Raw genomic sequence first — 15,361 nt, forward strand, 5'->3', positions numbered from 1 at the left:
TAGCACAATTAATATTGTTATATAATGCACAAACACAATCATCTGAATGCAGGGAGTGGTAACATGACACACAGGACAAAGTAGTGTCATTGAGAAAGCAGAAAAGTAGTTTGCAGTTGAGACTAAAATTCATACACAAAATCTTTCATTTTTTCTCTTGTCTTCACAAGGTTCACCAATTACTTTCTAGACTAAATGATACCTATTTAAAAAATTATTTTCTTAAATATAAAACAAGTCATGTATGAAAATGTCTTCATTGAAAAAACTCAAACAATACAAAAGTATGTAGAAACAAAAGCACAGAGTTCATACTCCTTCCTCCCATTTCCAGCCCCAATCTAATCTTCAGAGAAAACTACTGATGATAGTTGGCTTTCAAACATTTCCTTCTGTGTATACATAACATTTATATACACATAGATACATGGACTTTACATAAATGAAGAAATACTGTTTATTTTATTACTTGCTTTTTTCATTAAACAATATATTTTGAAAAGAGTTCCATGTCAGTATATATAAGTTGATCTCATATGTTTTACTGTATATTATTTATACTGTTATAGATATTTGAATTGTTTCTAGGTTTTCATGATTACAAATGAGACTGCAATGATTTTCCTTGTTCATCCATCTTTGCGCATTTATGCAAAAATATCTATATAACAAATTCCTAGAAATATTCCTTTTTAAATATTCTATTAAGTTATGAAGACTCTAGTTTGGAATCAGTTTAGTGTTTTGCTTTGAGTTGTTGAGCAGGTAGCTGTGACTCCCGCATTTGAACCTCTTTCTATCTCACAGGGCTGGTGTCCACCACTATGAATGATTGGTGGCTGTACTGGGTAAATGCCAGAGGCAGTTAGTTATCTGAAGGCTGCTCCAGAGGGTAATGAATGAATTTTGTGTCCAAAGAGGTGTTAAGGAGGAGGCTGGATATTGTAGAGAGAACACAAATATCAACCAAGGGTTAAATTAGGAGAGCTTTAAACTCCCTCTGAACCTTGAAAATGGTGGCTGGAAGATGGCAATACATATTGTTTCCAGAGAAGGTAAGGAGAAGGTCTTGAATTGGAGGTTCTTTGGCTGAAATCTGCCCTTACTGAGTTTTCTCCAGCCCATCTAAGACTTACAAATCTTTTTTAAAAAGTTGTTGCTAAACATTAAAAATCCGGAAAATTACAGATGAAAATATCAATACAAGGCTTCTCTAAAAAGTTTAGAAAATCTGGTTGTTGTCCTGGGCCTGCAAATATCTTTGTGGAAGTAAAGGATGATTTCTCTATGTTTAATGTGCCAACAGAATGATTAATATGCAATCTGTTTGCTTTACTCACTTATTTTTTCAGTTTAGTCCCCAGAGATATCTGGGTTTGGATGTCTCATATGTGGCCAAAGCTTAAAGGAGCTTAAGGATTTTCTTAATACATTAAGAAGGCAGGTATATAACATGAGTCGGTTCTTAGCTACGAAACTCATTTGATGATTAGTTGGGTGGGGTGGTGATGAATCTGTGACATATTAGTAAACCAAATACCTGGAGACTACATTGCCTTATTTCAGAGAGGAGAAATTAATGAATGTAGTCATAAAGGCTCTGGTTATACTTCTTTTATTATAAGAAAAGGTAATCTGTGAAGCTATCTACACTGTATTAAATCTAAGGAGAGGGCAGTTGAAGGCACCTAGGTCACTGCAGTTCAATGTAAGATGTAAATTTTAAATATATGCATAGAAATTTCAGCTATCATTTCCTTGTGGCTTAAATATCAGCTATCATTTCCTTGTAGCTTAATTTTTTTAATCTAATATTCATTTTGCTTTCAAGTACTTTTTACTAAAAAGCCATATTACGACATTGCATCCAGATATACATTTGTTAATTATCAAAGTATTATAATCATCAAAGTAATGTATAAACTAGATTGTGGTTTATGTCCTTAAAGAGATTGGTAGATACAGAGCAAGGTGCCATGTCTAACTGGCCTGCCTGTTGATCTGTGTGGGTGCCCAGTAAGGCCCAGACCCCTGCTGAGTATTTAGTATAAGAATCTCCCTTATCACTAGAGGCATTGCCTTCCTCTCCAGACTCATTTCTAGCCTTTTCCCTCCCAACTCTGTTCGAAACCATAAAGGATTTTCCCCATTTCTTCAAATGCGCCGTGTTTTTTCTTGTCTCCAGAGCTTTGCAGATAGGGGCCTCTCAGTAGGGAGCACTCTTCCTGCCACTTCCCCTTCCCTTTGGCTTTCTTTTACTCATCACCATTCGAGAAAGACTACTTTTTATCATACCCTGCCAGCTTTGCTAATTTTCTATTAAGTCTGTTTTCCTAATCTTATGGGTTAAAATGGCATTTTATTGTTTGAATTTGCATTTTTTATGTTAATTGAGGTTGAAATTTCAAAAATATGTTTATGTTTCATGTTTTCGTCCCGTGACAATTTTTTTTGTTTAAATCCTTTGCCATTTTTCTCCTATATCCTCTTCCTCATAATTCTTTCAGATGGATTTTGGAATTGTCCTGTTGATGGGCAATTTGTTGGGTTTACTAACTCCTTGAAACTCCTTTTTCTGTACTCCTGCACATTACTCTCTCCTGATTTCCTTTTCTACCTTTCTAATTATTCCTTCTTAATTCTGTTTTTTCCCTTTCTCAACTAGGGTTCTTTTCTTATTTTCTTCTACAGTTCTTTCTTTCGTTTACTTCTTTCTTTTCCTATTTGGTTCTACACCCTCTCCCTGGCTGGTTTCATCCCTGTCTGTGGCTCCAGTGGCTATTTTTAACCATACTAATCTGAAATCTCTCTTTTCTGCCTTCCAGATTCAGATTTCCAATTTCCTTGGGGGCATCTTCACAGGCATCTCAAATTTAGCTCATCCTAATTTTTGTCACTATTTTGTACTCAAGACCTAGTCCTTTGGGATTACTTAGTTCAGATGGAAGAGTTGTGATCTACTCAGTTTCTCAATGGAAACAGTAATGTTTTCCTTGATTCTACCATTCCATTTACCCTGTACATTCAGGTAGACACTTGTCCATCCTCCACACTACTGCCAGAGTTCTCTTCCTGCAAAATTCAGGTCATATCATCGCCATTTCCTTAAGATCTCTGTGGTAGACATCATCAGTTACAAACTCAGCATGACATGTAAAGCTCTTTATTGTCTGACCTAGGCTTCCTATTCATCCTTATTTTCTACCACTTGCCTGTTTACATTCTTTACTCTTAGCACTGAACTTGTTTTACCATGTCTTTGAAGAATGTACTCTTTCTGCTTAGAATACTCTTTTTCATCTTCTCCTGCATATTCATAGTCCAGATCAAATGGCACTTCCTTTGGGAAGCCTTTCTTGAGATACCAGGACAAATTTCTCTCACTCTCTACATTAGTCCCTTCACATCTCCTTTATGATTTTGGACACACACACACACACACACGTAATATTACTCATTATGAAGTGGGTAATATTCTTTGTAGGTATGATTAAATGCATTGTGCCCGTTTTATATACATATGCATATATAGTATATACATATATAGTGTGCCCATTTTATATACATACATGCATATTTGTGTGTATTAGATACACATATAGATCAATAAAATAGGCACAATGCATTTAATTATATTTATGAAGAGTACCGCCTATTTCATATATGAAAAATATTGCATAAGTAGTGGTATAACTATGTCCTTTTGGCTCTCAATTCTCTCATGTGCTGTTTAGAGAAAATAATAGCCAAATAGTTCTTGGAAAGAACCTTGGATTGGAAAGCAGGAGGCTTAGCTTTGCCTCTATACTACCTCAAAGTTTCAATTTCCTCATTATAAAATACGGCAGAGTGACATTAACAGAGGAGATGCCATATAAATTAATAGATAAATGTTTGTAAAAGATTCAGATGTGACACTATACAAATATAAGAGAGAGAAGAGAATCAACATTAGTGAATTCCTATGACTACAATGCTGTATCTATTATTTTTATTTGTTTTTATTTTTTTATTTTTTAGAGACAGAGTCTTGCTGTTACCCAGGCTCTAGTGTACACTGGTGTGACCATAGCTCACTATAACCTTGAACTCCTGGGCTCAAGTAATCCTCCCACCTTAACCTCCCAAGTAGCTAGGACTACAGGTGCATGCCACCACACCTAATGTATCAGTCCATTTGTAACCAAGCAGCTTGGGTTCAAACTGCGTTTTAAAACTTTGTTTTCTTTCCTCCTTTCTCCCCAGTTTCAAGATATAACTTGGAGAAATCCAGCCTCAGAATGTGCTGTGAACCTCCACTCCCTTTCTTTTCCCATTCTATGCTCCCATGCCTTATGCACATTTATTAACTCAGATGCTTGTTAAGTGCTCACCAGTCTCACTTACCTGGTTATATATTTCCTTAGAAGTTTGGGAGCCAGATCCTGACAGGGACAAGATACTTCTGGAATTCTCTTCCCAGTCAAGGCCAAAACTCACCTCTGGCTAGGAATTAATTGCAAGATGGACTGCAATTAATTTGTAACCTGGTTGGGCCCAGGATGGCACTGGCCCCTTCACCAAATGGAATAATAATTCAAGATAGGCCATTGGAGCACATCATGCCACTTGACACCTCTAAGCCCTCTTCCTCTCCTGCATTCCAAACCCCTGTCACTTAAAAACAAACAAACAAAACAAAACAAAAACAAAAACAAAACAAAACAAAAAGCCCTGTGTTCCTTCCACAAATTGAAGAGTGGAAATTTTGGGGAAAGAATTTTGCCCACTCTTCTCCTTGCTAACACGGATAATAAAACTCACTCTTTCTCTGTCACACTTCGCTCTTGTTATGTTGGCATCTTTCTACAAGCGGCAAGCAGTAGGACCCTTTTGCCAGTTACACATTTTGTGTTGCTATAAAGAAATACCGGAGACTGGGTAATTTATAAAGAAAAGGGGTTTACTTTGGTTCATCATTCTGCAGACAGTACAAGAAGCATGGCACCCACATCTGCTTCTGGTGAGGCCTCAAGATGCTTACAATCATGGCAGAAGTGAAGGGGGAGCAGGCATGTCACACGGTGTGAAAGGGAGCACTAGAATTGGAGCAAGAGAGAGGAGAGGAGGTACCAGTCTCTTTTAAACAACTATAATAGCTCTCATGTGAACTAATAGAATGAGAACTCACTCATTACCCTGGGGAGGGCACCAAGCCGTTTATGAGAGAATCACTTCCCACAAGGCCCCACTTCCAACACTGGGGATCACATTTCATCATGAGATTTGGAGGGGACACACATCTGAATCATATAACCTGGCTAATTTTTTAATGTTAATTTTTTTTTTTGTAGGACAGGGTTTTGCTATGTTGCTTAATCTGGTCTCAAATTCCTGTGCTTAAGCAATCTTTGTGCCTGGGCCTCCTAAAATGCTGGGATTCCAGGTATAAACCGCTTTTATTAACCCTATTTTAAAAATATGTTAATTTATGCTAGGATTTTAGAGGCAAAGTGAAACATTAAAAATATGGTTTCTTCTGTATCTCATGATGTAAAGCAGTAGTTTTTTAACTGTGAGATCTGCTATCAATCTGATTGAAAAGCTGTGATTGTCTTTGGGAATCACCTGGTAAAAGAGTTTTATTTAGTGAGTTTATTAATGGGTTTGTCTGGCATAGTCCTTACACTAGATTCAGTCACAGACTGTATATACACACATACATAGATTTCACGGATGAGCAGACTGCCCAATCAGAAGAATGAGGTACATGAGTTAGCTTTGAGTTGGCATTCTCCCTCACCTTTTGTCACTCCTTAATGGCTCTTTGTTCTCATTTTATTTTGCATAGTTGGTAAAGACGATGGGAAGAACCATACTTCTGTCTACTTGCTACACAGGACCAAATACACAGAGGTTATAAGCAGCATTCCATCAAATTCAATTTAGTGCAAAGTAATATTATCCGTATGATTGAATAAAATATCAAGAAGTCTGAATTACAAAAAAGTTTCTAGTTGGCCCAAATAAACTAAGTCTGAAGGGCTCAGCAGTCCACTTAGCCACACTTTCACCACAGTCTTGATTGAGGAGAGCATCCCTCTAGTACCACGTCTGAGGAGGGAACGAGACTCTCACACCCTGAAACATGTTCCAGAAACAGAGACCCCCACTCAAAATATTATTTTTCTTGTTCTTCCCAAGTGTCTCTCTCCAAGATTCCAGATTAGTCTTCATTGGTAGTCCCCAGATTGAACAGAGGACTCAGAGATATTTGCATAGGATATTTGGAAAATCAGCTTATAATTCTTACAGACTCTTTCTGTTATAGAATCTAGCATCATACTAAACACAACACAACACTAGCATGTGTGTTCACATACACACATGTACATGAGAATACTTTGGAGACACATCTGGTTTGAGCCAATTTTGATTAGGATAAATTATATATATTCTAAAAACAAACTGAGATAGTTTGGTATACATTTTTCTTTTCAAGTCTGAACTTTCTCTACTATGTCCTATCCATCTCTCCAATTAGACAAATTGAGTTAGAATATTCATCCTGCTTTTATTAGATACAAATAATATGGATGTCATAAGCATCAATGTACTTACTATATTCTTTCCTAAGGGAATATTAGAATTGTTCTTAATTTTGACGAAATCCAATTTACAGTTTTTAAAATGAATATTGTGCATTTAGTAGTGTATGTAAGACATTTTTGCCTAACTCAAAGATTTTCATTTTCTGCTGGATGTTTTAGGGTTTTAGTTCTGTAATACTCTTTCAGTTACTTTTTATATATAGTGCGAAGTATTGACTGAAGGTTTTTTTTTTCATATCGCATGATATCCAATGATTCCAGCACCATTTGTTGGAAAGACTCTCCTGTCTTTACTGAATTTTCACCTTTGTCTATATCTTGTGATTCTATTTCCAGACATTCCATTCTTTTTTATTGACCTATTGTTTATCTTCACAACATAACATACTGACTTGATTATTGTAGCTTCATAAAATAAGAAATTTTGAAATCAGAAGTCAAGTAGTATTAGTGCTCCAGATTTTTTTGTTTTCTTTTTGAGACAGAGTGTCACTGTTGTTTCCCAGGCTCGAGTGCAATGGCACTATCTCTGCTCACCACAACCTCCACTTCAAGCGATTCTCCTGTCTCAGCCTTCCAAGTAGCTGGGATTACAGGAATGCACCACCACATCTGGTTGATTTTGTATTTTTAGTAGAGATGGGGTTTCTCCATGTTGGCCAGGCTGGTCTCGAACTCCTGACCTCAGGTGATCTGCCTGCCTCAGCCTCCCAAAGTACCGGGATTACCAGCGTGAGCCATTGTGCCTGGGCTTTTCAAAGTTATTTTTAACAATTCTAGGTCCTTTAAATACCTCATTAATTTTAGAATAAACTTCTATAAAAAAGTATGTTAGGAGTATTGCATTGAAACTATGGATCAATTTGGGGATAATTGACATCACCACAATATTGGTGGTCCAACCCAAGATAAGTGTATCTCTCCATTTATTTTTGACCTTTAATTTCTCTCTGCTATGTTTTCTAGCTTTCAGTGTATAGTTTTTACCTTTCTTATGCTGGCTTATCCTAAATATTTCATATTTTTGGGTGTTATAAATAATAGTTTACAATTTTCTATTTTTCCATTTACTGTTAGTATACAGAAATACAATTATTCTAGTAATTTTTGTGTACAGTTCAAAATTTCTGCATAGACAATCATGTTGTCTAAGAATAAAGAAAGTTCTACTTCCATTCCACTTTTGATATCTTTTATTTCTCTTTTTTTTCCTTTATTGCACTGCCTAGAAGCCCCAGTAGGATGCTGACTAGAAGTGGTGAGAACCAAGACCTTTATATCATTCCTGATCTTAGAAATACTGCAGTTAGTTTTTCACCATTGAGTATGATGTTAGTTGTAGGTTTTTCATAGATGCTCTTTTTCATGTTGAAGTTTCCTTCTATCACTTTGTTGAGAGTTTTCTTCAGGAATGGATGTTGGCTTTTGTCAGATGGTTTTTATGCATCTATTGAGATGATCATATGGTTTTTCATTTTTAGTTTACAAATGTGGTGAATTACATTGACTATTAAACCAACATTGCTTTCCCAGAATAATTCTTACTTGGTTATGTGATTTATTTTATATACTGTTGGATTATATTAACATTTGTTAAGAATTTCTGCATATATCTTCATGAAGGATATTGATCTATATTTGACATTTTTAGATTGTGTTTGTCTTGTTTAGGTGTCAGGGCTTTGATGACCTCGTACAATGAGCTGAGGTTTATTCTGTCCTCTTTAATCTTCTGGAAAATTTTGTGTATAATTGGTCTACTACTTTCTTAAATGTTTGACAGAATTAACCAGTGAAGCCATCTTGGCCTGTTGTTCTTTGTGGAAGAGTTTTTAAACTACAAATTCAAGTACTTTAATAGATTTAGGTCTATTCAGGTTATGTGTTTCTTCTTGGGAGAGCTTTGGCAGTGTGTATCTTTTAAGCAATGTGTTCATTTTATCTTTGTTGTTGTCTTGGTATGAACTTAACTCTCTATGTTGATTTAATGTCAAGAACTTCAGTTAATGTGAAAAATACATTTGGTTGATATACTATAATGGACAAAATAAAATGCCTTTACAGTTTATTAAACTTTGTTCAGCCTGAAAACCCATGCTCATGCATATTCAACTTCCTGTCGTGTCTTAAGCATCCCCAAATTTGCCAATTCAGCATGTGAAAAGCCTTTTAGAGAACAGATTCCCAACAAAGAGAGAGGCTGAGTATTTTCCATTTTACTTATACTTTAATTCAAATAGGCCAAGACTGATTTTCATATCTTCAGGAAAGGAGAGAGGAACTATGTTGTGATTGTGTGTGTGTGTGTGTGTGTGTGTGTTGTATTGTGTGATTACACTTCTACTCTGAACTTTGAGACCTCAAAGACTTTCTCATTAATAAAATGTAAGTGTAGCAGCCAGAAGGAGTAATGGGAATGAAAGCATTTTAAGCAAATTGTAAAAGGGGTGGGGTCGCTGAGCTTCACTGACAACTCTTGTCCTGGTTGGCTTCACTGTCCGGTTCCATTGGGTCAGGATGGCATTTCTGGCCCCATCCCACTTCCCTGGTCCCATCGGTCGAAACTGATATGGGCTGCAAGGGCCAAAGTACACCTCCAGGGCCAGGCGGGGATCTGTCAGGAAGAGCCATGGTATGTTAGGCTTGGCCCCTATGAAAGAGCCCAGCTCATCCATATATGTGATGTAATCTGTCTGCAAAGTCTGGCTCTGGCCAAACCTGAGGAAAGAAGAGAACATACTGCAATAAGTGTTACAGTTGCAAATAAGACCATTAATTTCTTATGTTTTCTTTCAGAAAAATAATATTTTAAATGGCAATTCCATTTATGCCCCCCTTTTCTACAAAATTGAATTTATTGCTTTTTCTTTGGCTAAGTGAGCTGCTTTTCTCCTCCTTCCTAATCTCTATCTGAGTTTGATGTAATGTTGGACTTTTGCCTTTGGCCATGTGGCGTGGAGTAAACTGACCCTCTGGTTTAAGGAGACCAATTAACTTAGTTTACTCATTAACACATTATTCTTTATAATACATTGCTTAGAATCCGCCCCAATGTTAGACTTTCAGATTAGTTTGTTTAAAAGTGGGATCATAGATGGTTTTAATGCTTCTATAATCTAATAATATACATTGCTTCATACTAAAGAAAACAAAAAATATTTTACTGCAAAATGTGTACTTCCTAGAAAGATTTTGAGATGGCCATTCAGAGGGCCTGCAGACAGAAACAGCCCTGAAAAGCTGCCTTTGTGAAGGAGTTTTTATCTGTGGGGAAAATAAAGGGAAGTAAACAGAAGATGGAAACTAGGTTTCTCGGAGGCCTCCCTTGCCCACTCTAGGAAATAGTAACTCGCAGGAGAGAGAGACTGAGAGTCAGGCACCGCTGAATGTCTGACAGAGAAACTTTCATCATAGGCGACTGACTCTGAGAGCCGCTCTCTGTGAGGTTTCATCTGCAGAACAGGACAGCCTTTGTTTGACATGCTTTCCTCCCTTCAGTCTCCTATATCCTGTGAAGTTACCTCTGAAATCACCTTTAAAAATATCATGACTGTGAAAAAAATGTAATCACTCCATCTTTCTTCTAATCTCCAAGTTTCCGTTATTCATTCCTGAGCATAGGCCAAGCTAACTATGGGAGAAATTTAGTTTATAGCTTAACTTTGAAACAAAGATGGTAACAGCCCTTTCCCGAAACAAACCCCCTCCTTGCTTGGGGGTCAGACTGCTCTTGTAGAACTAACAAATTAGCCACAAGGTAAGAAGTTAGGGCTCAGGAGTCATGCAGTCAGAAGTCTCCAATTGCTCCTGTGGATAACATCACCATTGTACAACCTAAGATTGGTGCTCAAGATATTTTTCAAACCCTGCATTCTGATGGGCCAGCTGGCACTACCGGGACTGCTAAACTGGTTCATCTTGTCATGTGGTCTCCTCCCAGGAAGACCAGAAGACAAGCTTTGACTCCCTATGGTTTCATCCCTGATCCAACCAATCAACATTCCCCATTCCCTAGCCCCGGACTACCAAACTATCCTTAAAAAAACCTAGCCTCTGAATTTTCATGGAGGCTGATTTGAGTAGTAATAAACTCCTGTCCTTCTGTTTAGCTGGCCAGACCCCAAAAGAGGGTTCTTGGACCTCTCACAAGAAGGAATTCAGGGCCAGTCCGTAAAGTGAAAGCAAGTTTATTAAGAAAGTAAAGAAATAAAAGAATGGCTACTTCATAGGCAGAGCAGTGGCATGGGCTGCTCAACTGAGTATGCTTATAGTTACTTCTTGATTACATTTTAAACAAGGGGTGGATTATTCATGAGTTTTCCAGGAAAGAAATGGGCAGTTCCCAGAATTGAGGGTTCCTCCACTTTTTAGACTAGATAGGGTAACTTCCTGATATCGCCATGGCATTTGTAAACTGTCATGGTGCTGGTGGGAGTGTCTTCTAGCATGCTAATTCATTAGAATCAGCATATAATAAGTAGTGAGGATGACCAGAGGTCACTTTTTTCATCATCTTGGTTTTGGTGGGTTTTGGCCAGCTTCATTACTGAATCATGTTTTATCAGCAAGGTCTTTGTGACCTGAATCTTGTGCTGCCCTCCTATCTCGTCCTGTGACTAAGAATGCCTAACCTCCTGGGAATGCAGCCTAGGGGTCTCAGCCTCATTTTACCCAACCCCTATTCAAGATGGAGTCACTCTGTTTCAAATGCCTCTGACAGCTGTGTGTTTATTAAACTCTCCCTATTGGAAAAACCTGCTGTTCTCAGTGCATCAGCTTTTCTGGGCAGTGAGCAAGATGAATCTGTTGGGTGATTACACCTCCCCCAAAGCACAGAGAAAGTTGGTCTGGGCTGCTGTTCTTTGGACTCATTAATTTCCTCTGAAAAATCATTTACTTTTACACTTTCATCTCCCCTATCCCCAGTGAAGAGAATATTTAAACGTGAGCGAACTGGCCCTCCTTTGAGTTCATGTTTTCTAAGGCTCTTATGCACACATGTTCACATAATAAATCTGTTATGTTTTTCTCTTGTAACCTGTCTTTTGTTATAGGGGTGTTGGCCATTACCTTTTATGACAGAAAAGAGATCACCCCCTTTCTGCCTCTATAGTTCTTTTAGTTGGAACGTGGCCTAATTTGCTTTTTGAAACTCTGAAGAGCAGCTTATCATTTAAGCAATAAGATGAACATTTTAACCTGTTTCCTCATCTTTTTTCCTACTGGGCTCTAAAGGAAAAGGTATCAAGCTGCATGAATTGTTAGCACATAAAAGTGCCCAGCTCTGAGAGGTGTTCTGTGAACTGGATGAAGTTGAGCAGAGGAGGTTTTGTTGAATCTGAGGATTCCATTTCTTTTCTTCTCTAGGCCCTGAGTGGGTGACTACATTGTGGCATTCAATGTGAGAGAAGAAAAATAGCTCAGAGTAGTCTGCGCTATGCGTGGTATGAAAAATTTATCAAGCTCAGATAGCCAGGCATATGGGACTTGTCATGCTGCCCTCTACCAATGCCTGGGGGCAATTGTTAAAAGGCATTTTGATTCCTGACTAGCTGTGTCACCCATCATCTTCATGTTCCTGGAATTTGTGATACAAAGAACAGTGTATAGCCAATCAATAGCTTATACAATTTTAATGTAAGTTCTTGGTAAACAACTTAGAAGTTGACTCTTGTTTTTCCTTTAAAAACCTACTTGTAACTGCTGCTAATGGAGTGTATATTCAGGGCAATTTGACTCTGTGCTCCTGGGTTGCAGTCCTCAAACTTGGCCCAAATCAGTTCTTTTTATATTAAATTTGTCTCCGTGTTTTCCTTTAGGTTGACATATCAACGCCATGTTAAATGTTTGAAAAAGTAAAGAAGCTTCCTATATTCAGTTTACTTTGGAAGAACTCAGGGGTTAGGGGCATTGAGCCCTCTTGCAGTAAAAAATCCATGTGTAGCTTTTGACTCCCCAAATGCTTAACTCTTATTAACCTACTGTGGACTGGAAGCCTTACCAATAACACAAACAGTTGATTAACACATATTTTGTATATCATATGTATTAAATACTATTCTTACAATAAAGTAAGCTGGAGAAAAGAAAATGTTATTAAGAAAATTATGAGGAAGAAAAAATATGTTTACTATCCATTAAGTGGAAGTGGCTTATAAACATCTTCATCCTAATCATCTTTATGTTGAGTTGACTGAGGAGGAGGAGGAGGAGGAGAAACAGAAGGGATTGGTCTTGCTGTTTTAAGGGTGGCAGAAGTGGAAGAGATGAAGGAGGTAGAATTGGGGGCAGGAGAGGCAGACACTTTGGTGTAATTATGGAAATACATTATAATTTCTGTCTGACTTTTGCTTTTTTATTTCTATAAAGATTTTCTATATAGTAGTAATCCTTCCTCTATCATTTGCTTTAGTTTCAGTGCCTGTATCATAGAAGGGTCTATGTTATAAAAGAAGTCAAAAGCAGTCTTGAATAACTGGAACCCGTCTGCCAGATTGTCTAATGTCAATTTATTTCTGGCATGGCTTTTTCTATGTCTTCTTTCTCATATGGCACTGCTTTGGAAGCACTCATCTCCATCAAGTCATCTTTTAGTTCCTCTAGTGTGGAATTAAAAGTGTCTATTAGTGGTGTCTATTACCTCTTGAATTTCTCCATGATCCATATCTTGAAACCCTTCATCCTCACCTTTTTATTTTGCCATATCCACAATCTTTTTCAAGATTGGCTCTGTTGTAAATCCTCTGAAGTCATATATAGCATCTGGACATAGTTTTCTCCAGTATAAATATGTTGTTTTAGGATTGATGGTTTTCATGGCTTTTTCTATAACAATTAGGACATCTTTGATGGTATAATCCTTCCAGACTTTCATGATGTTCTCTCTATTGGGGTTATCTTCCACAGCATTGACAATCTTTTCCATAGAGTATGGTATGTGATGAGCCTTAAAGATCCATATGACTCCCTGATATAAAGGCTGAATTAGAATGTTGTGTTTGGGGGAAATTAGACCACTTAGATGCCTTTGATGTTGAACGCATGGGGTTCTGGGTGGTCAGGGGCATTGTCTATATCAAAAAAAACTTTAAAAGGCAGTCTCTTATTGGCAAGGACTTTCTGACTTCAGGGACAAAGCATTGACGGAGCTAATCCAGAAAAAGGGTCTTGTATAACCAAAAGAGAGGAAGCTGATATTCATCTTTTCCCTTCAAGGCTTGAGGGGGTAGCTTCATAGATAGGGGTTGTCCTGATCATAAATCTGACTGCATTTGCACAAAACAGTAGTTAGCTTATTATTTCCCTCCCTAATCCTGGTGCTCACTTCTCCTCCTTATTAATAAATGGCCTTTGTGGCTTGCTTTTTTTTTTTTTTTTCCCCCCCAGAATAGGGCACTTTTGTCTGCATTAAAAATCTGTTCAGGCAGATATCCTTCCTCCTCAATGATTTTCATAATGGCATCTGGGAATTCATCTCCTCCTTCTTGGTTGTTAGCAAGCACGTCTCCTGTTATCTTGACATTTTTTAAGCCAAAGCTCTTTCTTTTTTTTTTTTTTTTTTTTTGAGACGGAGTTTCGCACTGTCGCCCAGGCTGGAGTGCAGTGGCCGGATCTCGGCTCACTACAAGCTCCGCCTCCCGGGTTTACGCCATTCTCCTGCCTCAGCCTCCCGAGTAGCTGGGACTACAGGCGCCCGCCACCTCGCCCGGCTAGTTTTTTGTATTTTTTAGTAGAGACGGGGTTTCACCGTGTCAGCCAGGATGGTCTCGATCTCCTGACTTCGTGATCCTCCCGTCTCGGCCTCCCAAAGTGCTGGGATTACAGGCGTGAGCCACCGCGCCAGGCCAGCTCTTTCTAATATAATCAAATCATCCTTTGCTGGCATTAAATTTTCCAGCTTTAGATCCTTCACCTTCCTTTTGCTTTGTCATATAATGACTTCACTTTTTCTCAAATTATATTAGAAGCTATATGTATACTTTCTTATAGCAATCCTGAACCCACATAAAAAGCCACATTTTCAATACAAAATAAAAATATATTTTACAAAAAGTGCAAGATGTCATGACTGCTGGCATAGCTGCGCTAGATTCATTTATCTTGAAATGGTGGGTAACTATAGCTGCAGAAATCAATGTATAGTATATATTAAGCAACTCAATTTTTTTCTTATAATGTCATAACTTTTCTCTGCTTCTTGGGAGCACTTCCAACATCATTAATGACACTTCATATGGAGCCCATGATGTTATTAAAGGCTTAAGGTATTGCACTAAATGTGATAAAAATATGTGAGAACCTTGAGAGATCACTTTTTACTGTGATGCAGAATTTACTGGAGATATGAGCTGCTCAGGTGAAAATAATTAATGTCACACAGAATTTTAAGTAGATACTCAAAACACTTGAGCTCACTGCAATACCAACAGGAGGTGGCTACAAAATTATTATACTAGTACATCATGTACTACCATTAATTTTATGCAATTATGACAATATTGCATCTTTGTTTGTTTACATTTCTCTTGGCTATGAATGGTACCATGTATAGTCTGTTAGAGTTTGTATGCATTAAATTTTGATAAATTTTAATTTTTTAACAATAGATTTGTGTATATTTCATGGTAGTAAATGATGAAACAGACTAGTATCTACATATATTTTATACATGCCATCTTTCTCTTAATTTATTCAGTATTTCTAGGCTACACAATTCATCTTCGAGTTTTTTAAATTGCTGCAAATCTCCAAAAAATTGCAATTTTTTTTTT

The 15,361-nt window shown here is 37.5% G+C and overlaps 1 protein-coding gene across 1 annotated transcript in view; it reads right to left on the reverse strand.

Annotated features, from left to right (window-relative positions):
• Positions 1-8,797: 8,797 nt before the first annotated feature.
• Positions 8,798-15,361, reverse strand: part of LOC105532633 (putative dimethylaniline monooxygenase [N-oxide-forming] 6) — an 11,849-nt gene continuing 5,285 nt past the window's right edge. The window contains exons 3-4 of the mRNA XM_011970817.1: positions 14,122-14,153; positions 8,798-9,308 (exon numbers count right to left, since the gene is read on the reverse strand). Of these exons, the coding sequence (XP_011826207.1) occupies positions 8,966-9,308; positions 14,122-14,153 (375 nt within the window). The 3' untranslated portion in view covers positions 8,798-8,965. The remainder of the gene's footprint in view (positions 9,309-14,121; positions 14,154-15,361) is intronic.

Source organism: Mandrillus leucophaeus, unplaced genomic scaffold (assembly GCF_000951045.1).
Source record: "Mandrillus leucophaeus isolate KB7577 unplaced genomic scaffold, Mleu.le_1.0 Scaffold975, whole genome shotgun sequence".
NCBI lineage: Eukaryota > Metazoa > Chordata > Mammalia > Primates > Cercopithecidae > Mandrillus > Mandrillus leucophaeus.